The sequence below is a fragment of the Geotrypetes seraphini genome, chromosome 13 (assembly GCF_902459505.1).
Source record: "Geotrypetes seraphini chromosome 13, aGeoSer1.1, whole genome shotgun sequence".
NCBI lineage: Eukaryota > Metazoa > Chordata > Amphibia > Gymnophiona > Dermophiidae > Geotrypetes > Geotrypetes seraphini.
This window is the reverse complement of record NC_047096.1, coordinates 34543872-34569936: the sequence shown is the minus strand read 5'-3', so window position 1 is coordinate 34569936 and position 26065 is coordinate 34543872. Positions and strand designations below refer to the sequence as shown.

The window sequence follows — 26065 nt, the reverse complement described above, 5'->3', positions numbered from 1 at the left end:
AGACATCTATCGTATCACTCCTAAGGCATCTCTTTTCCAAGCTTAAGAGCCCTAGCCCATCCCTTTTATCATTTTTGCCACCCTTCTCTGTACCTTTTCTATTTCTGCTATATCTTTTTTGAGAGACGACGACCAGAATTGCAGACAATATTCAAGGTGCAGCCGTATCATAGAAAAATACAAGGGCGTTATAACATTTTCATCTTTGTTTTCCATTCCTTTCTTGATAATTCCTAACATTCTGTTTGCTTTCTTAGCCGCTGCTGCACATTGAGCTGAGGATTTCAACATATCCTCAACGATTATACCTAGATCCTTTTCCTGGGCATCGACTCCTAACGTGGAATCCTGGACCACATAGCTATAGTTCGGGTTCCTCTTTTCCATATGTATCACTGTGTACTATGTGGATTTATCGAGTATACCCACCGCTTTTGTTTGTGAAGACTTTGCACAATGACTGTTTGCCAAGATCATCGCCTCCACAGTTTTGTTTTGCTTTTGGTTGTCTCCGTTTCACTGTGGACTAGAGGTCTGCACGGGAATGGGGATCGCGGGAATCCCGCGGGTCCCGCGGGAATCCCCCCCTAACCCGTGGGACTCCCATGGGGACCCTCCTCTGGCCCACAGGGACCCCCCTCTAGCCAACAGGACTCCCACGGGGATGGAAGGCTTTGGAAGCAGGGTTCGTCCATATAATATAATGGACACATCAGCCTTACTAAAAGAGGGGGTTTATAAGTTAATTACCTGAACAGAAAACAAAAAAAGGGTTCCACCAAAGAGATTCCACAAGGAAAACAGCAGCGCAAACACAAAAGAAACTGTGGAATTGATGATCCTGTCAGAAGTAATTGCTGCTTTTTATGGGGACGGGTGGGGATGGAGGTAATTCCTTGCAGGGATGGGTGGGGACGGAGAGGATCCTGACGGGGACGGGTGGGGATGGAGAGGATCCTGACGGGGATGGGTGGGATTTCTGTCCCCACGCAACTCTCTACTGTGGACTCATTTGGTGAATTTCTCTTGTTCACTTTGCACTTGCTCACATTAAATGTCATCTGCCATTATGATGTCCTGTCTCACAAGGTCCTCTTGCAATTTTTTCACAATCCTCTTGTGATTTAACAACTTTGCATCATCAGCAAATTTAATTATCTCGCTAGTTATACCCAAGGGCTGTACACTTACCCCCTCTTTTACTAAGGTGCGCTATGCTTTCTAGCGCATGATAAATATTAGCGCACACTGAACACACACTAAACGCTAATGCGTGCATTTTATCCTATGGACACATTAGCGGTTAGCGCATACGTTGATTTAGTGCGTACTAAGGCATGCGCTAAAACACTTAGCGCACCTTAGTAAAAGAGGGCTTTAGTCCAGCAAGTAGCCTATTTTTCCATTCCGTCAAAAAAAAAAAAAAGGTTTTGTCAAATAAAAAAATATATATATTTATCTTGTTTTTATACCAAACTTTACAAATCGCCCTCGTATACCAAGGGCCAAATAAACATAAATATACCCACCTCCTTTACAAAGCCGCATTAGCATTTTTAGCACCAGCCGCAGCAGTAACAGCTCGGATGCTCATAAGAATTACGAGTGTCAGAGCTGTTACCGCCGCCGGCACTAAAAACACTAGCGCAGCTTTGTAAAAGAGAGGGATAATAAGCAATATAAATCTTCAGGTATAGACATTCATTCCCAGTGGTTGATTATATGCAATCCAAGAGTAGAGCGTATCAATTTTAAAAGAAATCTGTAATGCGATGTTATGATAAAGAAATAGGGATATTTGATGGCTGGGCAAAGGTTTCACTTCCAGGATATTTTCTCTCTTTGGAATTCAGAGCATGGGATGGAGGCCAGGGCAGAGCAATGATGAAGAGGCTTGCAAAGGCACTGAGCTCTGCAGCTGCTTCCTGCAAGTCAGCACTGCTGGCCTTATCCACCTAATAACACCATAGTGCCTCTCATCCATTAGTACCCATTAGACCCACTTTCCCATAGCTGATTAATAGTGAGGAGGAAGTCATTTTCCCTGATTAGCCAGTTTATCTATTACTTTTTAATTTACAGCAGTGAAGGAGTTTGAAAGAGCGCAGACTTGCAGAACATACAGCCATGAATGGGGCTATGAAATCTCTATCAGCAAATCACATGATATGTCTACAAGCTTGATCACCTTATAAAATCCTAAATAAACTCTGGAAAATGACAAATCATTCCTGGGGTGGAGCAGATAATGGCAGCTTTTGAATTAGGGCTGCAAATTACTTCACAGGCAATGTCAAAATCAGATGCAGTGTGACTGTCTTCTAAACAGGCCTGTAACCTTGAGCATTAAGAATTGACAAGGGAATAATTTAAAATGTAAAACTAAACACCTTGGAAGCGTTTTTAGTGGCTAGTGGGGATATGTTACCTTTAATAATATAGAGATGCCAAGTCTCGCTCATTAGGAGCACTTCACACTCATTTGAAGGTGTTCTCGCTCTAACAGACTTTGAACCTTCTTCTCTCACTCATTAGAGCAGCAATGCCAGTGCATTGATTCTGATTACTACTTTTATGAGAGCAAAGTCTAAAAGAAGACAGATCAAATGGCCTAACTATTCAGAAGCAGCAAAATCCTCAAATCCCCTGGAAAGGTACGCAGTAGAAGCAGTGTGCCCAAAGTCCCCAGGTAAAGGACCAAGCGTCCAAAGTCACACAAAGTGGAACCAATCTGTTGCATTTTAATATTTCAATAAACCTTACATTTTAATTTATATCCTGGGACTGGTTCCACTTTGTGTGACTTTGGACGCTAACTATTAAGAAGAAATAGTATAGGCTTTTCTGTATACTTCATCTCCCCCTACACCATCTCTTTTCCCTACACTTAAGGTGCACCTGCAGTGAAACCTTTTGCACATAGTTTTATCCACCGAGTAGAGGGCTCTTTTTAGTCTAGGAGAATGTACCCAGCTAATTACTAAAAGGTCAGTAATATTCAATCTGCTGTAGTCAGTGTTTTTTTAAAATGCTGGCTGCCACAGGCTTTTTATACAAGATATACAGTGCCAAGTCATGTCTGGATACCGGCATTGAGTATCTGAGTATGGTGAGGCCAGTGCCACTATTATGGATAGCGGTGATATTCAGAATGAGACCTGGGTATCTACCCAGAATAAAGTTGGGACAGCCATTTTCCCTCTTCCTTCATCCTTCCTTCTCCAAAGCAGTGGCATAGTCATGGAAGGACTTTGTGAGTATAACCTGTCTCCCATTTGGGGGTCAGGCCTCCTCCATAATTGTGGCACCAAATTTGTTGGTGGCAGAGATGATCAAGCCCCACCAGCCAAAGAGATTCATCACTGAAGCCTGGGGCCACACTGTCTGATCAGTGGCAGGGTGCTCCAGCTGCCAATGCTGGTATTTCCTTGCAGTTGAACTGAGCATGCGAAGAAGTGCCTAAATTGGAGGCTGGAGCACCCTGCTTGCTTCTCAGCCAACACAATCTCAGCCTGTAGCAGAGAATGTGTTCGGCTGGCGGGACTTGAACATCCCTACTGGCAAAGGTATGATGGCGAGAGACTGAAAGGAAATGCCTGGGGCCTCCCCCAACCGTGCACTCATGGGGCCCCCAAAACTCATGTTCTGGCTATGCCCCTACCCCAAAGAATGGGAAACCAAAGCAGAGCTCCACACAAGATCATGAGTGAATGAGTGTGAGAAAACAGTTTTGTATCTGAAGATAAATGTTTTTTTATCTTAGGCTAGAAGAAGAAAGGATATCATTGCTTTATTGAGAAAACAAAGAGCAGAAAGGATAAAGGTATGTCCAATTACAATTCTCTATAATAATGTCATTAATATTGTCTTACTGTAAAACTACTGTATGAGTTAGTTTTTAGTATTTTCAATAATTTTTGTAACATAGTAAATGACAGAAGATAAATACCTGAATGGTCCATCCAGTCATGTATTTTGGATTCTAAAGATTTTTTCATATTACCGGTAATAGAATTTTGATGTTATTGTTATGATTTTTGAATTTTGTTATGATTATTATGGATGTCTGAGTCTTGCCGTGTCCAAGTAAATGGAATTAATGTTTCAGCCATCGTGCTGTAACTTTCTTCAGGGTATGATGTAAGTTCTTCAATTTTCAAACCAGATTGATTAGGGTTTAAGATGGGTGATTTCCTCAGGAAGGTTGGAAATTGAGGTGGAAAAGTCAATTACAAATTTGGGTTTTGGCGGGAATAACTTTAAATTTGTGACCAATGAACTTTCCCACCGAAATTCAAATTTGGACCCAACTGTTTCTCAGCCATATCTCCCACCTTCCTGAGGAAACCACCCAGGCATTTTTTATTGTTAGGGGCATCAGTTCGAGGGAGGAGTGATACAGAACCTATGCCAGTGGCTTATATTTATTTTTTAAGTGTCACTCTACCTGTCACTGATTTGAAGGAAGACATTTTGCAGTGAGCTGCAGCAGTTTATAAAATGGCAGTAATTTGCATGCTCACTGATTATTGCATAGCCACTGTATATTTTCTTGTTCATTTTGCAGTAGAAGCCTATTACATGGCTTTCTGCATCTGCTGTGTACACTTCCCCCTCAATATTCACAGGAGTTAGGGGCAGAGCCAGCCCGCGAATAATAAAAAAATGCGAATAACTTTTAAAGCCAACTCTGACCCATCCCACCTCACTCCTCCGTCCAGTGAAGTGGGGCAGGAACGATCTTCATAAGCTCCTGCCCTGTGCAGAGCCGTCAACAAAAAATGTCTGCTGTGAGTTCCCATGGTCTCACGAGACTACAACGGAAACTCATGGGAGCCACTTTTGTTGACAGCTCTGCACATAGCAGGAGCGTAGGAAGATTGCTCCTGTCCCACTAGACCACCAGGTACAGTCTGGGGAGGTCCGGGAGGCAGGGATGGATCAGAGGCAGCCTTTAAAATTTAATTTTGTTTGAGAGGCAAAAAACTGTGAATAATCGAAGTCGTGAGTAATAAACCCACGAATATTGTGAGGGAAGTGTAGTTCTAAATCCAGTTCCAATTCCACACTCAGGAATGCCTCACCCTACAGCAATATATGGTCACCCTACAGCAGACATGTCAAACTCTGGCTTGCAGGCCAAATCTGGCCCGCGGTGTGTTACAAATTGGCCCGCCAGACATTTTTAAATTTTATAATAAATCTTGCCCGCTGGCACTGCTGCTCTTCACTCGCGTCTGCCTTCACCTGGTCTCCTCTTCAAAGCAGCCTGCTGAGGATCACCGGCCAGATGTAGCGAACCTTGCAGGCCGCTGGCCACCTCCATAGCACGTTCCCTCTAATGCGATCTCGTACGTCAGAGGGAACGTGCTACCGAGGTGGATAGCGGCTGGCGATCCTCAGCAGGCTGCTTTGAAGAGAACGCCAGGTGAAGGCAGACGCGAGTGAAGAGCAGCAGCAGTTCATGCTGGCGGGCCAGAGAAGACCAGGAAGCCGGGATGGAGGGAGGGTAGAAACGGTGGGGCAAATTTGAAGATGAGACCGGGAAGAAGAAGGGGGGGAAACATAAAGGCTTTCGGGACAGGGGCGGGCCCTGGTGTAGAAGTACCCAGCAGGAGAGAAGAAGGAGTCCAGATGTGCATATGCTGGACTGAGTAGAGGGTGGGGTGGGGAAGAAAAAGAGAGGAGAGGGAGCGAGGGAAGGAACAGAAAGAGAGAGAAGTTGGACACAAGGGATGGTGTGGAGGGGGTATAGAGATACTGGATAGGAGGGTAGTTGAGAAGAGAAACGGAGAGATGGTGGACTCTGGGGTTCTGGGGAAGGAGGGAGAGATGCTGGATGAAAGGGTAGTTGAGAAAAGGACAGATGGTGGATCTGGGGATGGTGGAGTCCATCGCTGCATCTGCGGACATGGACATGAAAAAAGGAAAGATGCCAGACCTCCGGGAGAGGCAAGGGAAATGGCAGGGGAGGACAGCAATGGAAGATGGATAGTTAGCATGGAGAAAGAAGAAAACGACAAATGGGCAGGAGACCCTGGCAAGCGAGTTATCAGAAGACAGCTAGAGCCTGGGACCAACAAAAGGTAGAAAAAATAATTTTATTTTCTGTTTTGTGATTACAATATTTATTTTGTTTACACCATAGAGCTGGTGTGGGGTTGGAGACATTGTAACCCTATGCATCTACTTAGGGGTCCTTTTATTAAGGTGCGCATTTAGCATGCGCTAAATCGGTTAGCATACCTTAATTAAAGGACCCCTAATTATCTTAGCCTTTTTTTCAGATTTCATCCCCTTATGTGATTGAGTTTGACACCCTTGCCCTTCAGGGATCAACACCACAGGTAAAAAGTAAGTGGTTCTGGGAAAAGAGGTGTGTTTAATTCAGGGATGGAAGTAATGGAGATACAAAAGCTTTCTATGTGTAAAATTGGAGTTTGCATGCAGAAAGAGTATTTTATAAATTTCTGTTATATAGTGTATACAGACATAAAAGTCAAGGGCAGCCTCTGGGGATATGGAGGGATGCAGGGCTTGCTATGTAGCCCCATTTGCATAAGTCAGTAGGAACAGAAGGGCAGCACCAAAAAGCAGGACTAATTGCAAAAAATAGTTTTAATACAATATAATATATGTAGTGTTGATGTTTATATTCTGTTATTACCCATCTAATTTAGTTCAGTGCAGATCACCTAAAAAGAAACCAAGAGAAACTGGGAATCAGTTATTAAATTTGACCTGGCATCGCCTTATCTTAAAACAATTTTCTGGAAAAGAACGATTGTACTCTTCTTATGGAATCTCCAATCTAATTTCCTGTGATAGTATATTCTTCTTTGGTAGGGTCGGTTCTGATAAAAAAAATATATATATATGTGCAAGGAGCAATCCTGGACATTACGAAGTATCTTTGACTTTTCCTGTTTAATTTTCAGAAAGAAAAAGTTTCCTTGCTTTATAAACCAAACAGTACAGAACAAAGAAGGTAAATTAAAAATGTACTATAAAAGGCTTGACAGTGCTGCTTGGGTAAAAAAAATGAGAAACTGTTCATTTAGCAAGTTAATGTCTATACTTTTCTCTCCCTTTCTGAAGAAAATGAAAGTGGACAGTCTGTTCATTTCCTGTTCTGTTTTGGCACTGCCTAAACGAGTACAGTAGTGCTATTAGATGCTGTGTAGCTGTTAGAGTCTGGAACCAATTCAGATGTGGAGGCAGACATTAACCCATTGTTCACAGTCCTACACTTTCATATGTGTTGTTTAACTGTATGTGCTTAGAACTGATATCTCTAGAGAATTTTGTTTTTCCGCCGGTTAGAGGATGTAAACTTTAAAAAAATCATCATCTTTTTTCATATCAGGCAGCATTATGGGGCAAGGATCTGAAATAGTTGCTTCTGCTTACATAGTATAGTAACATAGTAGATGACGGCCGATAAAGACCCGAATGGTCCATCCAGTCTGCCCAACCTGATTCAATTTAAATTTTTTAAACCATGGTGTCTGACTCTGTCTGTGGGGGGGAGGGAGGGGAGAGGATAGACAGGGGCCCCCAGTGAGGCCTCCCCAACCTTGAGAGGAGCCCAGGAGCGAATAGCGAGGGGCAAGCACAAGATGGGGGGGGGGCTCCGGGGGACTAGGGAGACTGATACTTATGGGGAATTAAGGAGATAACTGAAGACATATCTGTTTTTGAAATACCTAGGTAGCTGATCTGTAACTTTATTATGCAATAATCAGATCTTTTTAGGGTTTTTAGTTATTGGCTTTTAACTTTTTAGTTTTATTCAATTTGTTGTATTTTTAACTATTGTAAACCGCATAGAACTTTACGGCCTTGCAGTATATAAACTGTTATTATTATTATTTTTATTATTATTGCTTCTGGAACACTAATACACCATGCTTTCAAAGGGTATAATGTCAGGATCCCAAGATATCACTGTTTAAGCATGATCAGAATTATCTTCCTTAGACCATGAAAGTTAAAGAAATTAAGTGCTCCTTTTATCAAGGCACACTATGGGGGTTAGCGCGTCGGACATTTCATCACGTGCTAACCCCCGCGGCACCCTAAAATCCTAACGCCTCGTCAATGGAGGCGTTAGGTACTAGCGTGGCAGGCAGTTTAAAGCACGGTATTCCACGCGTTAAACCGCTACCACGCCTTTGTAAAAGGACCCCTAAGCAAGTCCAATGAGCTTTTCTAATATCTTAAGGCTTATAAAAAATTATTGATCAATGTCTGTACAAGGATCTGTCTGGTGGATCTGTGGTAGCACTGTGCACTGCCGTGCAGAAAGCCTTCAGCCAAGTCCTTGAGCCGGTTCTTTCACAGTCAGCTGGGGCCATCGTGCAGCTGAGTGTGGATATGAAATAGATGCAGATAGAGAACGACACAGAGACAGAGTTTGAACCCGTCTCTGCAGGCTCTGTGCCCTTCCGCGCCCCACCCTGCAGGCTCCATCCCCGCCCTATCCCCGCCCTGTCCCCTTCCCAGTGAACTCTGTCTTCATTTTCACAAGCCTTGAACACTTATGATTCTATATTTAAATCTTTTTATTGTAGTATAAAAAGGGACAATATTCTGAACAACTGTTTATAAATCACAAATAGAGCCTTCCATTTTCATCTGGTTTTCATACAATCTTCTTAAAGATTCATTTGCCTATATTTTTACATCATCTGGGAAGAGAACCTAAACAATGTAGAGAATGAAGAGGATAATAAGAATCTATTAAATGCTGAAGATGCTCCTTGATGCCAGCAACGATGGATGAATCCGTTGCAGAAACATTAAGATGCTTGAGCAGCTGGGCACATGATGGAAGGATGTTGCAGATAGTAGAAGGGCAAATACCTCCTCTTCTACGAAACGGCGCTAGCAGTTTCTAGCGCGGGGAACCGTGCTGAATGGCCCACGCTGCTCCCGACGCTCATAGAGTTCCTATGAGCGCCGGGTGCAGCGCAGGTCATTCAGCACGGTTCTCTGTGCTAGAAACTGCTAGCGCCGTTTTGTAGAAGAGGGGGATAGTGGGTCTCCCCATGGATCTGTGCTGGGACCGCTGCTTTTTTATTTTAAAGAAATTTTTAACATATTTTACAAGACAACTCTTGAATAGCAAAGATTGAAATGAATAAAGAATTTTTTGAAGGAGCCTAATACATACATACATTAAATTAAATAAATATAGAAGAAAAAAGAACAAATCATCCTTTAAGTTAAAAAAAGGAAAAGAAAAATATAGAAATTTCTTATACAAATTTCTCTCAAGACCTCAAAAAAAAAAAAAAAAAAAAAAGGGATAGCAAGGCACAATTCCAGGAAAAAAAAAATATCTAGCTCTATTTTAGAATGGAAGTTCCTTAAGGCTATAGATTTACGGAGTAGATGTAAAATGTACAGTTTCTTGTGGATGAGAGACAACAAGCATTCTAGAGTCCAAAAAAGAACTAAGATGTTGAGGCTCAAAAAAAAAAACATGTTTCACTGATTGTAATTTAATAACACATTTACAAGGAAAACTGAGCCAAAATAAACCTCCTAATTGCAAACCTTTAGGATGTAAGGACCACTCATTTTTTTTACATATTTATCACTAGAGATGGAAATAACTAGTGAGATAACTAATACCCCCTTTTATTAAATTGCGATAGAAGTTTATAGCACGGGGAGACAAGCTGAATGCTCCACGGTGCTCCCGACACTCAGAGTTCCTATGTGCGTCGGGAGCAGCGCAAGGCATTCAGCGTGGCTCCCTGCGCTAAAAACAGCTAGCGCAGTTTAATAAAAGGAGGCCAAAATTTGCTGATGACACAAAGTTATTCAAAGTTCTTGAATCGCAAGAGGACCTTGGGAGACTGGGTGTCAAAATGGCAGATGATGTTTAATGTGAGCAAGTGCAAAGTGATACATGTGGGAAAGAGGAACTCAAACTATAGCTACGTGATGCAGGATTCCACATTAGGAGTCGCTGCCCAGGAAAAGGATCTAGGTGTCACCACTGCGGATCCATTGAAACTCTCAGCTCAATGTGCAGCAGCGGCTATGAAAGCAAATAGAATGTTAGGAATGGAAAACAAAGCTGAAATGTTATAATGCCATTGTATCGCTCTATGTATGGCCACTCCTCAAATACTGTGTTCAATTCTGGTCGCTGTATCTCAAAAAAGATATAGCGGAATTGGAAAATGTACAGAGAAGGGCAATAAAAATGGTAAAAAGGGATGGGACGACTTCCCTATGAGGAAAGACTAAAGCGGCTAGGGCTCTTTCACTTGGAGAAGAGATGGCTCAGGAGTGATATGATAGAGGCCTATAAAATACTGAGTAGAACGGAAGGGGTAGATGTGAATTGCTTGTTTACTCTTTCCAAAAATACTAGGACCAGGGGACATGCAATGAAGATACTAAGGGGTCCTTTTATCAAGCTACGGTAGGGGTTTAACGCACGTTAAACCACCTGCCGCGCTAGCTGCTAATGCCTGCATTGAGCAGGCATTAGCTTTTTAGCCGGCCGCGGGGGTTAGCGCATGATGAAATGTCCAACGCACTAACTCCACTAGCGCGACTTGATAAAAGGACCCCTAAGTAGTAGATTTAAAACAAACCAGAGAAAACATTTCTCCCACAACATGTAATTAAATTCTGGAAGTTGTTGCCAGAGAATGTGGTGAAATCAGTTAGCTTAGCAGGGTTTTAAAAAAAATTTGGATTAATTTCCTAAAAGAGAAGTCCATAGGCCATTATTGAGATGGGGAAATCCACTGCTTATTCCTAGGATAAGAAGCATAAAATCTGTTTTACTACTTGGGATCTAGCTGGGTACTTGGGACCTGGGTTGGCCACTGTTGGAAACAGGATACTGGGCTTGATAGACCTTCGATCTGTCCCAGGATGGCAATTCTTATGTTCTTAAGACTCTTGTTGCCACATCAAAAGAAGACAAGACACAAATGATGCCATTTAACAGTAGTTCTGCATTTTTTTAATCATTGAATTCAGTTGTCAATTGTCTAAGGTGTGTTAACTTTTTACATATTGATACTAGTCTCAATTTTTTAAAGAATGACATTTGGACAAAGTTTGTCCCTGTCCCCAAGAGCTCTGTCTCTATCCCCATCCTTGCCCTGTCCACATGGGCTCTCTCCCCGCCCCACGATTAACCACAGGTACCCATCCCCGTGTCATTCTCTAGTTGCAGATGAATGCTCATACTGCCAGATCTCAGCTTCCTGGTTGAGCTGGAAATACAAAAGCAGCACGGGGAAACTGCTAAGTCATTAAAATACTTGTCTTGGCATGCAAATATCATGGCCTGTCTGTGGGTAAAATTGGCTGTGTGTGTGTAAACCCAGATATAAATCTCATCTTCCAGATGGGAATTAATCAATTGAAGACAGTCAAGTGGCCCACTAAGTTGGGGCAGTGCTTTGAATAATTAATTTGTATTTTGCTCCATTCCAAAGTACATAACAATTACTAAAGGGAGTGGATTGTTTTAACTTGAAACAAGCTTCTGCATTTGGGAATTAAATGCAGCTCTAGCTGCTGACCCATTGGCATCTGACTGAGGTGAGCTTGCTTTTGATTCTAGTGCACTGAGTTGAAAAGGCTTTCTTTCTGGCATGAGACTGTGATCTCAAGACTGATGTCTATACACTTCCTATTGTGTGCACTTGTACAAACAAGAAGAATGGCAGCAAACATCTGAATGGGCAGAAAAAAATCCAGCCCTCCTCAAGAGCAGCAGGACTTTGTTATTATTAAAGGCCTCGGCTTTGAAATTTTTACTTGGTTTCTGTGCAATTGTGTCTCCGTGGTCTGCTATTGAAACAGACTTCTTGCCCTGGGATTGGTAGCATGGAATGCTACTACTGTTTGTAACCTGGATTGGCCACTGTTGGAAACTGGATACTGGCCTAGATGGACCAATAGCCTGATCCAGTATGGCTATTATGTTTCCACGTTTTGCATCTCTTTATTATAGAACCTGTAGTGACCTAAATATCACCACTTTAGGGCAAGACAAGTTGTGTTAGAGCCCTTTAGGTCACGTTAGGAAGTGGGAGGGAGTTGGACCTGGGGGTAGGGTTGCCATATGGCTCCAGAAAAAGGAGGACCTATTGAGAAATCTGGGTTTTACTTCTAATGAAAGCAATGGAAGTAAAGAGACAGATAGAGACATCTGGACTTTACTTCTATTGAAACAAATGGAAGTAAAACCCGGATATCTCAATCTGTCCTCCTTTTTCTGGAGCCATATGGTAACCCTACCTGGGGGTGGCCTTGAGGTGGCCTGGCCCCCTCCAGAGCTGCAGTATTTGTTCAGTGACTGGTGGAGTAGCTGAAGCCCAGGCCAGCTGCTGCAAGAGGGAATGGCCAGCATCAGTGTCGGCATCAGAGGAGGGAAGTGCTGTTGCTGGCCCTTCCCTCTTGCAGCAGCTGGCATATGAAGCTGCCTCCTGTTGGGACCAGACAGTAGCGTGGGAGGAGGGAACTGACCTGGGAGTGGTACATGGGGGCGCCAAAATAGAAGTAGATCCTGGTCCAGGGCAGAGGGTGGGCACCAAAACATCTTGAGCTGGCCCTGAGCAAAATATGATGCCTAATGTGGTGAGGAAGAAGAGAAAATGAGTGGCTCTGAAAAAGAGCCCTTGAAGACCCAGCTGACCTGCCTTTATTAGGTAAGACACTATCAGTGGCCTACAGCATATTGATTCATGTTCCATTCAATTAGAGTGAGATCAGCTGATGCAGCATTTAACTTTCTGCCCTTACAAATGGTCTCCTGGCACTCTTTACAGTGAGACAATATAATGTTACATTTTTCTTTACTTCAGAGATAGTCTTGTTAAATGTTAATAGCCAATATTTCCCAGGATGGAAGAAATGTTTAGCCCAGCACTGGTAACATTAGCAGTCATAGGGGTGCTTTAGTGTTGCTGTAGTGATCTTTCTTTGAACCCAGAATATGTTTAAATGATGAATTAAATGCATTAAAGAGTTTTTTTTTACATTTCAGAGCTCGCTTTAAGAGAGCTGCTATGCATAAAACTGGATTTTGCATGGAAATTAATAGTTCTAAAATTCATGGACTATCGGGGATTAATCCTATGAAGCATTTTCCATGTGTGAAGTTTTTATAAAATAGTGCCGGTATATACATGGATACCCAGCTATCTCCCACCCACTGAATACCCTGTTCAGTGATAAACAGTGAACGCTATATTGTGTGACATAAAAGGTCTCTCTGCTTACACCTGCACATTTGTTGCTCAACCCACAAGGTGATTTCATCTATTGGTGCCCATAAAGGACTAGATTCACTAAGCCCCTTTGCGACCCCGACCCGATTCACTAACCTTCCTCCCGAGCGTATCTGCACCCGATCCGATCTGCACATGCAAATGAGAGGGAATGGCATGCAAATACAGGCAGGCAGCGATTCACTAAAAAAAATGATGGACACCGACTGGACTGGCTGATCGAAAAATATGCGACCGCAGAGGACCAGTCGCTCAGATCCTTTCCGACTGTCCTGCTCTCTGCTGCTCTACTCTCTGCTCTTGCCGCCCTGCTCTCTGCCCGATTCTCCACTCTTCTCTGCACTGACTCTCCGCTCTTCTCTGCCCTGACTCTCCGCTCTTCTCTGCCCTGACTCTCCACTCTTCTGTCCCCCGACTCTCCGCTCTTCTCTGCCCCAACTCTCCGTTCATTTCTGCCCCGACTCTCCGCTCTTCTCTGCCCTGACTCTCCTACCTTTCCCCGCTGTGCAAGCCCGTGGTTTTAACCTGCGGGTTTAAAGTAGGTTAAAAACACAGGCTCGCGAAGTTAAAGAAAAAGTTTCCAGTTTTGCCGAGCACGGAGAACCAGCACATGCGCAGACCATCTACAGATGGTCTGCACATGCGTCGGGATCGCTGGAGAGCGATCTGTACAGTCGGTTGGGGGCGTGATTCTGATCGCCCTCATTTGCCTGGCAATGGATCAGATCGGATCACTCACAGATTGAATCCGATCTGTGGCCTTTGTGAATTTAGCCCAAAGTCCTGTTACTACCTCAGTGGCATGATCCACCAGCACGCAATAAAGGAGCATGAACAAGGAGCATGGCATGCTCCTTAGTGTGGTTCTTCGTATGCCTACTGAGGGCACCTATCAGCGCTCTCCTTGTTTTAGACCACTTAGGTGCTATTTTTCTTACCTTGGATATTCCATCTTCAATCCCCACATTTTAGGGCCATAGTTTACCATATTCATGTCAGTCCTCTTCTCCTCAGGCAAGGCAATTAATCTCTATTGATTTAGTCTCCTTGTACCTTTGCTCTGTCTTACCTACTCAGCTGTAAACAGCTTCACTTAGCATAGTGGCCTCTTCACTCTAAAGTACACTTAATTCATATGGCTTCCTATATCAAGAAAAAATGGATATCTTTGCTCTTGTGGAAACATGGCTTACATCTGGCAATGAGGCTCTTCTTTGGCAATGTTGTCCCCTTGGATATACTTTCATTTGATCATAGGAGGGATAGAGGCCTTGTTATTTTACTCTCTAGCTTAGTCTCCACCAAGCCAGTAAACCGCTATTAGAATATCTTGACTTGATCTCTTCTCCTTTTTCTCTGTCATTGCTCTTAATTTATAATCCTCCTCCTATAACTCACTCTTCTCGTTTGGCCATACAGGGCTTAATCACATTTCATGCTCTTTCTCCAACTCACTCTTTTCTTTTGGCCCTATAGGATTTAATCACATTTTTCTCCACTTCCACTATTTATTCTGGGCAATTTAAATATTAATTTAGATGACCCTCTGATACATTAGCTTGCAAATTTCTCACCTTTTTAAAGGATTCTAACCTTCAGCAAAGAGTAATCAGACCCACTCATTCAGCTGGCCACTTATTTGATGTCATTATCTCTCACCTTTCCTTAGACTTCTCTCTTTCTGCCCCCTTCTTAACACCAGTACCTTGGTCCGATCATGCTCTTGTAAACCTTTCTCTAACCTCTTTAGTTTTTTCTCCACTATTTATGCCAGGTCCCCATCTAAAACATGTAAGAAATCTTCACTCTCTATCTGCAGAAGATTTCTTCAAGCATTGCAAACTGTTCACTTCTAATTTTACTTCCTTGTCTTTGCAAGTCCAGATCTCTCTCTGGGATAATTCCCTTTGAATTACACTTGACCTTTTGCACCTTTGTGACCACTACCTTCTTAAAACTCGCCCTTGACAACTTTGATTCCATTCAGACCTCTTCCTTCTGCAACAGCATACAAAGTTCTGAACACTCTTGGTGACAAAAGTAAGTTGGGGAGTTTTTTTGTTAGTTTTTTAGGCACCCTGTTAGTTTTTTAGGCATTTTAGAGAGGTGCCTACTTTCCTTTATAGTAAACTAGGGTAGCAGGGGACAATTCTATAAATTGGTGCAATGAAGGGATGCACTTAGCACCAATTCTGTGACAACTTCTCTGTGCACCTGTTCTAAGCCTTTATAGAGTATTGGCACAAAGACATTTTGGCATACCAGAAGTTAGGCAACCAAACTTATGTCATTTCTGTATCTGCCCAGTATTCTTATTTACACATGTTCTGGGCTTCTTAATATACCGGCACCACTTCATAGAATTCTAGTCCTTGTTCTGAAAATGCTCATTAGGCTATACAGTGTTCATCTGCTAGAAACAGCTGAACCGCTTTCTTTGCTTTCTTCAGATCAGATGATGAGCTGAAAGCTCGAGCAGCAGATGCAGAGGCCAAGGCCGAGGCTGATACCGTGAGACAACTGGAATGAGTTGGCCAAGAGGTCCATTAGGTGAAAGGCTGCAAATTTGTTTGCAAAATATACAGAATAAAAAAATTTGTTTACACTGTTTTAAATAGCCTCATAGCTTTTGAATTCTTCCTGGTATTAATAAAGAAGATTTTACTTCATTGTTCTTCCTCCACAACAAAGAGACCTAATCTGGCCAATAATGTGGTTAGGGTTATTACTGCAGCTGTCCCAAGCTGAGGTACATATGTTTGTGGTTCATGTTCTTGCTATTAAGGCAGCCTGTGTTTCCTTCCATGTCATCACCCCTGACTCTTGGGTCAGGGCATATATACCAGTATCATGTGGCTTGGCATTATATAATGTACTTTTTTGGAAACTGGCTTTGTGAAGGTAACCATATCTTTCAATTAGTTTCCTATATACAAATGCTTCTAGATGACTATTATCGATAGAAAAAGCATTGTCAAGAAAGTTAACTTTTTTTTCTGTAGAGTTGCCTATTGAAGGATGGTAAGCATTAAATGAGTTCTGAAATTGAATTTCTTCATCTTCTGTCCTGGTCATACAAATATCATCAATTTATCAACAATATTTGAAAGGTTTGATCTGATGTTCATGTAAAAATGTCTTTGCTAGTTCATCCATGAAACTGTTAACTTACTGTAAATCAAGTTTTAAGTTTTTATTAAAATTTGATATAATCACTTATTTTGTTTTACTAAGCGAAATACAATAATAAAAGTCATTAAAATACACACAAAAAGAAAAAAACACATACTATTACAATTTAAAACCTAAATATAAAATAGGGTAAACAAATCAACATAAAAACCAACTAATACAGAAGGGTAGAGGGGTGGAACTACAATTTTTTTTAAAGTTCAAAAGAGTAACATGTATGGAAAGTAGGATAGGGTAGGGGTTCAAACGAAGAAAAAGAAAAAAAAGGTAAAGGAGAGAAAAGAAAGGAGAAATGAGCGGGAGAGAATAGAAAAGATATTAGGTTAAAAAAATTAAAGGCTGGAAGCATCTTTGAATAAGAAACTTTTCAGGTTATTTTTTTATATATATATATATATATATATATATATATTTATTGAATTTTCAATATAATCAAGCATAACTTGTACAGAAAGGAAATCCAGTAAGAAAATTAGTAATTAAACATTATAAAACATCAAAAAATCAAATATAAGCTTAATCTCTACTCAAGTCCTCAAATGGGATCCAAGGTGGATGATGGGCAAATAATAATAAGAAAAATTAAATTAGAAAAATATACTAGTAGACTGAAATAGTACACCCTTTCTTAAACTAAGCACTCATGTTCCATCTTTCTCCAAACATGAAGTTGATAGAAAGGTTGTCAGTTGAGATGGCTCAAAGAAGACAAATTTATGTGAACGATAATTAATTACACATTTACATGGATGTCGCAAATAAAATGTAGACCCTAGAGCCATAACATCAGGTTTCCTTAACAAAAATTCACGTCTCCTTCGCTGGGTCTCCTTGGCCAAATCTGGGAACATCTGTATTTTACAACCTAAAAATTGTTTTTGTTTATTTTTAAAGAAAAGTCTCAGCAACCAGTTTTTATCTGGTGCGAGAGCTACTGTTAAAAGTAAAGTTGCTGGTTCCGCCAATTCTTTATCAGATGTTTCCAAAATATTAGATAAATTCATAGAATCATGTCCCATATTCTGTTGTTGTTGTTGCTGTTCCAGTTTTTTATTTGGAAGATAGTAAACTTGTGTAAATGGAGGTAATGTTTCTTCAGAAAGCTCCAATATTTCCATCATATAACGCTTGAGCATTTCTCTAGGGGCTATCATAGGCACCCTAGGAAAATTAATTTTTCAGGTTACTTTTAAAGCGGGTCAAACTAACTTTTAGAAAATAATGAGAATCCAAGCTGTCTTCCTCTTTCGTTCCCTTTCATCTCGCAGTTACATCTGGTAGATCAAAAAGTAAATTGTTGAAAGCACTGTTCCCCCCTGCTTTTGCTCTTTTCTACCACTATCCTATTTCTTCTCCACCTCTACTCCATTATAAGAACATAAGAATTGCCGCTGTTGGGTCAGACCAGTGGTCCATCGTGCCCAGCAGTCCGCTCACACGGCGGCCCTCTGGTCAAAACCAGTGCCCTAACTGAGACTAGCCCTACCTGCGTACGTTCTGGTTCAGCAGGAACTTGTCTAACTTTGTCTTGGATCCCTGGAGGGCGTTTTCCCCCTATGACAGACTCCGGAAGAGCGTTCCAGTTTTCTACCACTCTCTGGGTGAAGAAGAACTTCCTTATGTCCCCTACCATCATCCTTCTCTATTTATTTTTTCCATCTCTGGTCTATTAGTTATGGTGGTTCAGTCACACCATTGTATGTACATATGAGCTGCAGTTGTTATCATAAACTGATAGCTCAGGGTCATGACAAAAGGAAGTGAGAAGAGGCCACAGTCTCACTAGTTGCTTTTTCAGCTGTATGTTGATTTATGAGAAACTGCCTTGTTTTGGGTTGCTTTAGAAGCTAAACACCCCCAGAGATTTCAGCACATATATTCCAGTGGGAGATAATCCCCTGGAACTTTGCAAGTAACAGTGTTAGAAGCATCACCACAAAATATAAATGCATAATATCAGCTTCATTGCTCAATATTTGAGTTACGGGCCGTATCAAGGTGGAAGAAGATATCTTTTTTCTTAAAGGTCCCACGGCTACAAGAGGGCATCCATTGAAACTCAGGGGTGGGAAATTTCATGGTGACACCAGAAAATATTTCTTCACCGAAAGGGTGGTTGATCGCTGGAATAGTCTTCCACTACAGGTAATTGAGACCAGCAGCGTGCCAGATTTTAAGAAAAAATGGGATTGGCATGTGAGATCTCTTCACGGAGGAAGTTAGGGGGTGGGTCATTAGTGTGGGCAGACTAGATGGGCCGTGGCCCTTTTCTGCCGTCAGTTTCTATGTTTCTACTTTTCAGTATGATCATGCTACATTAGGACCCCTGACGAAGGCAAAAGATAGCCGAAACACAGACCATTTTTGGTTCAACACAAAGCTCTATCTGAATGTCATATGTTGCTATCTGCATGAGCAGTTGGTACCATATGGACCTTTGACACATTTTAATGTTTTTCTTTCTATATTTGCAATTTTAATGTAAATAAACTCTCATATAATCTGTTATCTTCATCTTATCGTAACTTTACGTTGCTATTTATCCCCAACAGGTCCTGTCGGACATTACCTACTAAAATGTACATATTACATTTTCGCTCAGCAAATTGTATTTCTATACTATTGCCTCCTGAGGTCTCTGATCTCTGTATTTCCTCTGAATATCTACTTATTGTATTTCGCTGAATGTCCAGCACTCTTGATTGTAAACCGCCTAGAAGTCGCAAGATTGTGGCGGTATAGAAGAATAAAATTATTATTATTATTGCCTTACGGATCCTGTGACATCCAGAGACTTTTTGTTTTTGGATTCACCAGTATTTTTGGGGGAACATAGGTCCTTTTTCTTTTGTTCCTGTTAAAATACAATGGACTTTAGTGAACGGCTCTAGGTCCATAAATTATATAAGCTTTCATATTACAGTACCTACAAAAAATAAAACTTGCAAATCAGTGATTATAGAAACAAATGTAAAAATTATCTTCTTAAACTATCCAAACCACTTACAGCCTCTGTCTTTTCTTATTATGGGCACACCACCCATAGGATGCTTTGATGCTCCCCAGTTGGTGGTTCTGAGATATGATGAACAGAAGATTGTAGAACTGCTGACAAGTAATTCAATTGACAAGGTTCTGGTTGGAAAAAAAAAGACTGTTTCTTTAAACTACCCACATTTGATCCATGATATGCTATCCGTACAATCTAAAGTGCTCACATGGCTTTTTCACTGTATTTATGCAGCAGCTCCAACCTGTTTGCAACAGGTGATTAAATTTTATAAGCCAGTTCGGAACCTTTGATCAGCTGTGGAGAGGAATGTGGCGGTACCAGATCTGTGTGAGATGGCTAAAACACAAGACAAAGTGTCCAAACTGGAACTATTGGAGAAATATCATTAGGATCTCAAGCGCTCACAGCTAAAAGCCCGATGTATTTTTCAAGACCTGCCAATTAATAGCTATATTTAAACCTTGCGGATGTAAACAATGTAGGCGGTTTAAATATAGCTATTAATTGGCAGGTCTTTTTTTGAGTAATAATCCATTGAGGGCTTAGTTTTAAGCTAACTGAGAAAATATTTAAAACTGCTTTGAGAAGTCATTCTAAGATCTTTTGGGCTGTGCATAAAAAATAAGCATTGCTAAAAATCAAAATAAGCATCGCCAAACAATTTTTGGTTTTACTTTGGTAAAATTCTCTGCTGACATCTATGGTTGGCGATTTATGTTGTTTTTTTAAAAAAAAATTTCCAACTGAAAACGCTGATTGTGAATAACTGCATTAGGCGGTTTATGGTTTTCTACAAAATCTTCCATTTGACAATACTGACTGATACATTTGCTTGAATGACATAGTGTAGGCACAAAGTAGGCGGAACCGGATGTGACATCAGACGCCCTCACATCTTTTAAAAACTAGATTTGAGCTGGGTGTCTTTGAAGACGGCGAGAAATAAGGATATGTACTTTGTGCTTCTGCGATTCGCAGTTTTCCGACATGTTAACTTTATAATTCGGTTAACATTAGCAAATGTGGTGAGTAAGCTTAGTTTACGATTACAGAATGCTGTGCGTAAATCGCATGTTTCATGTTTCTGAAATAAGAATTGGAGTAAACCCATAGATGCTGTAAAAAAGACAGAAAAGACATAAGGTTTAGCGGTTTGGTAGTAGTTGATTAGGAACAAAGATAAAAAAAGTTTAAAAATAAGTTTTATATATAAAAAAAGTTTTAAAGGTGCTTTAAAATGTTAAAGAGTTCCTGAAAAACGTTGGAGAGAAATAGGATATTTAAAAGTGTAACTGGAAGGACCGCCATATAGTTTTCTTTAATGCAAGCACTTAACACAAGTATTTATAGTAAAATATGTTAAGTATTCGAAGTTTGAGCGCTGTTTTGTTTCATTTGCAGTGGTAATGCTGGTGCTTTTCCTGATGAAGCTCTTATAAAAAATAATGAGCGAAACGGAGATCTTCCGTCGTCATGAAGCTAAGTACTCTTTAAGTTACAATTTTGAGTGAGAGAGTACTATCTATCAATCGAAAACCAGTATATGAATCAAAGAAAGGATTGCAATGCAGCTTTTATGAAGCAAAATAGGATTTATATCATATTTAAAATACTAAAAAAATATATATTTATTTATAAAAAAAGTTTTTGATAAAAAATAAATTAAAATAGGAGAATTCACAGGACCAATGATAGCTCACCTATGGTTATTAGCTTGAAAAATACATCGGGCTTTTAGCTGTGAGCGCTTGAGATCCTAATGATATTTCTCCAATAGTTCCAGTTTGGACACTTCGTCTTGTGTTTTAGCCATCTCACAAGGATTTAGTGTGTTTCACAAAGATTTTTGAGGTTTATTAAGGTACCAGATCTGTGCCAGGTGTACTATGCTGAGACTATGTATATCGTATGCTTTTATTGAGGGTCCACGGCTTTGGAATGATCTGCCAGGCTACATTTGTTTCAGCTTTTCACTGCAGCAATTCAAAAAATCCTTGAAGACCTTTCTGCAAGCTTTCTCCAGTGGATGATTGATTGGGATTGGTATGTGTTGGCTTCTAAGTGAAGCGCAAAGATTTGACAACTATTGTACAAAGGGTATTTTTGTTTTCTACTAAGCATTTATGTCTTGTATAAGGTTTTAGTATGTTTGCTCTACTGTAAACCATTTTGGTTATGATGACATGTAAATGTAAATAAATTAATATATAGCCCATTTTATCAAGCTGCACTAGAGGTTTATATCACAGGCTGGCACGGTAAATGAATATAAAGATTTATGAATACCGTATTTTCACACATATAACGCGCATACGTGTATAACACGCATACGCGTATAGCGTGCGGGAACAACGCATTTATGTAAAAAAAATTCTATATAGCACGCACACGCGTATACCGCGCATGCTGCTAAAACCTCCTCCCGCCACCCCCCGCTTGCTCCCTCTTCTGGCCCTGCGAACCGGCATCCTCCTCCCCCCCCCGCTCGCGTCACCCACCTCCCCCCCCACGATCCTACATTCCTCCCAGCACCGCAAAGACATCGCTTACTCCGATTGGGCACCGGCACCAGCACCAATGCACAGGGCGTGCCAGTGCCCAAAGATCCTCCCTCGCCTGGGCTGGGCTGGGCGGTGCGAGGGAGATCCTCCCTCTTCCCTGTGCTGGGCTGGACTGGGCTTTGAGCATTTGCGCATGCTCATAGCCTTCTGGTCTCATTCTCTCCGAGATTCTTAATCTGAGAATCTTGGAGAGAGCGAGACCAGAAGGCTTTGAGCATGCGCAAATGCTCAAAGCCCAGTCCAGCCCAGCACAGGGAAGAGGGAGGATCTTCGGGCACTGGCACATCCTGTGCATTGGTGCTGGTGCCGGTGCCCAATCGGGGTAAGCGATGTCTTTGCGGTGCTGGGGGGGATGTAGGATCGCAGGGGGGGGGGGTGACGCGAGTGGGGGGGGAGGATGCCGGTTCGCAGGGGGGATTGCAATGGGGAAAAAAAATTGTATAACGCGCTCACACATATAATGCGCATGGTTATGCTCGGTTTGTAAAATCGTGTATAACGCGTGCGTTATATGCGTGAAAATACAGTACTTACAGCACTAACATGGTGGATATGGGGGTTCGGCCACACCTGAGAAAGGACCTGAATTCAGCAAGCCACTAACATTCACTGGCAGTATTTGATTCAGATAAGTACATAACTTTACTGGTTATTCTTTATACAGTGAATGGTGGGAACACGATGATGTCATGATGGTTCCCTTCAATTCGTGGCCCTTATCTCAGATATGGCTATGAAGGAGTTGTACTGAGCACATCACATTATACCACATTAGATTATTTATTGAGTTAATCAATTAAAACTATTTTAAGTGAATATATAATTGTGCTTAAAAGACATTTTTTGCTAATAGACGGTAAAATGCTCTGACACTCATAGAATTCCTATGAGCATCGGAGCACTTACCTTGCTGCCCCATGCTAAAAACCTCCAATGCAGCTTGATAAGAGGGAGGGGGGGTTAGTAACTATTTCAGGATGAAAAGGACTTCTAAACAGGATTTCCTCTTCTGTCAAACATTTCCAGCTAGTCTTGTTTCAGGATAGAGTTGTTATTCCCCTTCTTCTCACACAATGAAAGACACTGACAGCAACATTGAATTTGTTGGCAGATTAGATAAGGACCATGAGCTCCTTGAGCAGAAGCATTATTAGGTATATGAAAGATATGTACCTGTTCCTTCTCTTCCTGGAGCTTCTGGTAATTAAACTCAATCACAATCCTCATCCTCAATTCCTGGCAATCTCTGCTGGATGTCATGAGGCCCTGGGTTATTACTGTTATTTGCACTGTATAATGTATGGCAAATCTATGTAGCACTGTACAGAGATTCAGAAGAAATGATCCCTACTCCATAGAGCGTACCATGTAGCTAAGAAACACAGTGAAAGGTAAATAGGTTTTGAATTAGCTGGCAGAAACCATGATTGGGAAAAACAAAATTAGGTGGGAATAATTGAGGAAGGAGCCATTTTAAATGAATAAAATTACAAATAATGAGGTTTCTAAAGAGTTTATATTTTTAAAAAATGGGTGAAGTGGGTAGATGTGTTTCTATAGCTTTATTCAGAAGACAGCAAGAAGGATGCCCATTCCCTCCTGCCGGCAGGCCCGCTTCTTCAAAATGGTGAGCCTTCCCCTTCCTGGAGAATCCTGGGAGAGGCCTTAGGTATCTGAAGCAGAATTTTAGGTTCCTCCTCAGTATCTGAACTAATCAGAGTCTTAGGCCAGTTCCCTTACTCGGTGCATCCTATGGAAGGGGCCTTAGACCCAGGATCCCAGGATGAACCAGGAAGGGCTTTAGGGATCTGAACCAATCAATCCATCCCAGGATGCACCGGGAAGGCTTTCCATTTGGCAGGCCTGTCGGCAAGAGGGAGTAGGCATCCCACCTGCTGTCTTCTGAATAAAGCATGGGGGGTCAGGGGCATGATGGGGTCTGGGTGACCGAGGCAGGAGGGAGTGGTGATCCCTCCTGCTGACAATCTTCATGGGGGGGGTTGGAGGCGTGAGGGGTCTGGGTGTCCAAGGGAAGAGGGAGTGGACTTCCCTCATGCTCATGATCTTCACAGGTGGGGTGGCTGAGGCAGGGGGGAGTGGGCATTCCTGCTGATTTTTTTTTTGTGTGTGTGTGTGTTCGGGGGCCATTGGGATGGGTGTAACATATGCACATCTATGCCCATTAAAAAAAAGAAAGTCTTCCTGCCCTGAACAGCTGAGCGGCAGGAGGCTGCTTTGGGGCTTCCCCTGCTGGCTCTGTGCATGTCAGTCGCTTTTTCAACAACTGATCAGATGGGATTACGGTGGATCTCTGCAAAACTCATTTGTATGTGAAATTGTTTCAACATCAATTGTCATTTTCAAGTCGCAGAATTTATCATCACCACAGTGACCCATAAGATTTTAACTATCGGCCTCTTTTACAAAGCCACACTAGTGGCTGCGCTGCACTAACGGCCCTGAAGCCATAGAAATTAAAAAGGCTTCGGGGCTGTTGCCACGCGGCTTTGTAAAAGAGGCCGTATGATTTTAGAGCATCAGGCCTCATGTGGGCTGTTGTAGTAAAGTAGCTAAAAGCTCAAATTAATCAAACTGGAAAAGCCCATTATGAATTCAGCATCAGCAAAGAATAGTCGTAAACGGCAGTAGCCCCAGGATTTAGCAAACATGTTGGGGCTTGACTGGTCAAATGGTTGAAATCCCAGCTGAAGTCTTTCTGTTCAAATTTACCCAGCAGGTTGCTCTTGTAGTCACACCAAGCTCATTGCTACCACAAAATAACAAAATTGACTCTTGCCTGCTTTCAATGAAGTTTCCATGTGGGTTTTCTTAAATCCAAGGAGCAGAAGTAAATAAGTAGTAAATAAGCACATTTGACCAATTTATCATATGGTAATATGGTTTTTAACACCAGTTATCCAAAACTGTAAGACAGTGGGATTTGAATTTGATTGCCTGCCTTTCCAAATTTGAGTTCAAGGAATTTACAAACAGGCACTCAAGTTACTTTCTTATTTCTTTTTTTTTTTTTTTTATAATTCTGTATTCATTTTGAAACTTAAAATAACGAATACATAAATACATTACACAATATATTAAAAAATAGCACTTACAACTTTCAAATAAATATATAAATATTTTCACCCCCCCTCCTATTTTCATATAATCATGAAAATAATCTCAATATAATATCTCCCTCTCTCCCACCCTCTCCCTGGATGTGTAAATTCTAATCAGAACTAAAGGGAAATATCATTCAAGTATTATCAATAAAGTTAGTCAATGGACCCCCATACCCTTTTAAACCATTTATTACCTCCTTGCATAAATATCATTTTTTTGTATCTATAAACTAAACATAATGAGTAAAATTGAAACGATCAACATTTTTCAAATTTTTTATAATCATTTGGATGGCTACCCCAGTCAATTACTTTCTTATTTCAACAGATTTACAATCTGAGAAAATGGATAGGGTTGCTCAACCCTATCCTTGGAGAACTTCAGGTTAGTCTGGTTTTCAAGAAATCTACAATGAATATGCATGAGATGAATTTGCATGCACTGCCTCTATTGTATACAAAGATATCTCTACAAAGATATCTCATGCATATTCATTGTGGCTATCTTGAAAACCAGACCGGCATGCTGGGTTTCTCAACCCAATCATTGGTAAACCCTTTGAGTGAAGTGACTTGTCCAAGGTCATTTACTAAGGACAATGTATCTGTGTATAAAGTGTAAACTGCTTTGGCTGTACCACAGTAAAGTGGTATATCAAATACCCTGCTTTTATGTTTTGCAAAGCTTTTACAAAGATTTAAATCTCATGGTAATGAAGGTATTAGCTGTTAAACCCAGACGCTAAGAAAAGCTCAGAACCGAAGGCAGAACGCAGGGGCTTTAAGACCAGGTCTGAGGAGGCGTAAAAAGCAAATTTGTTTATCTGTGGCCAGTGTTAATGAGGATTTGGTGCCTATTTCCTCTCTTCACTGGGAGCAAAAAGGCTCTGCAATGTTTTTCTG

General features: G+C 41.3%; 1 protein-coding gene across 9 annotated transcripts in view; it reads left to right on the top strand.

Moving 5' to 3' along the window:
• The window catches only part of C13H11orf88 (chromosome 13 C11orf88 homolog), an 81945-nt gene extending 65621 nt beyond the window's left edge, over nt 1-16324 (top strand). For 5 of the 9 annotated variants that reach the window (XM_033918788.1, XM_033918786.1, XM_033918789.1 and 2 more), the window contains 4 exons: nt 3764-3823; nt 6276-6347; nt 6939-6988; nt 15725-16324. In XM_033918788.1, coding sequence (XP_033774679.1) covers nt 3764-3823; nt 6276-6347; nt 6939-6988; nt 15725-15803 — 261 coding nt within the window. In that variant the 3' untranslated portion in view covers nt 15804-16324. Of the gene's footprint in view, nt 1-3763; nt 3824-6275; nt 6355-6938; nt 6989-15724 lie in introns of all 9 variants that reach the window. The other 4 variants (XM_033918784.1, XM_033918782.1, XM_033918785.1 and 1 more) reach the window with 4 other exon arrangements.
• The last annotated feature ends 9741 nt before the right edge of the window (nt 16325-26065 follow it).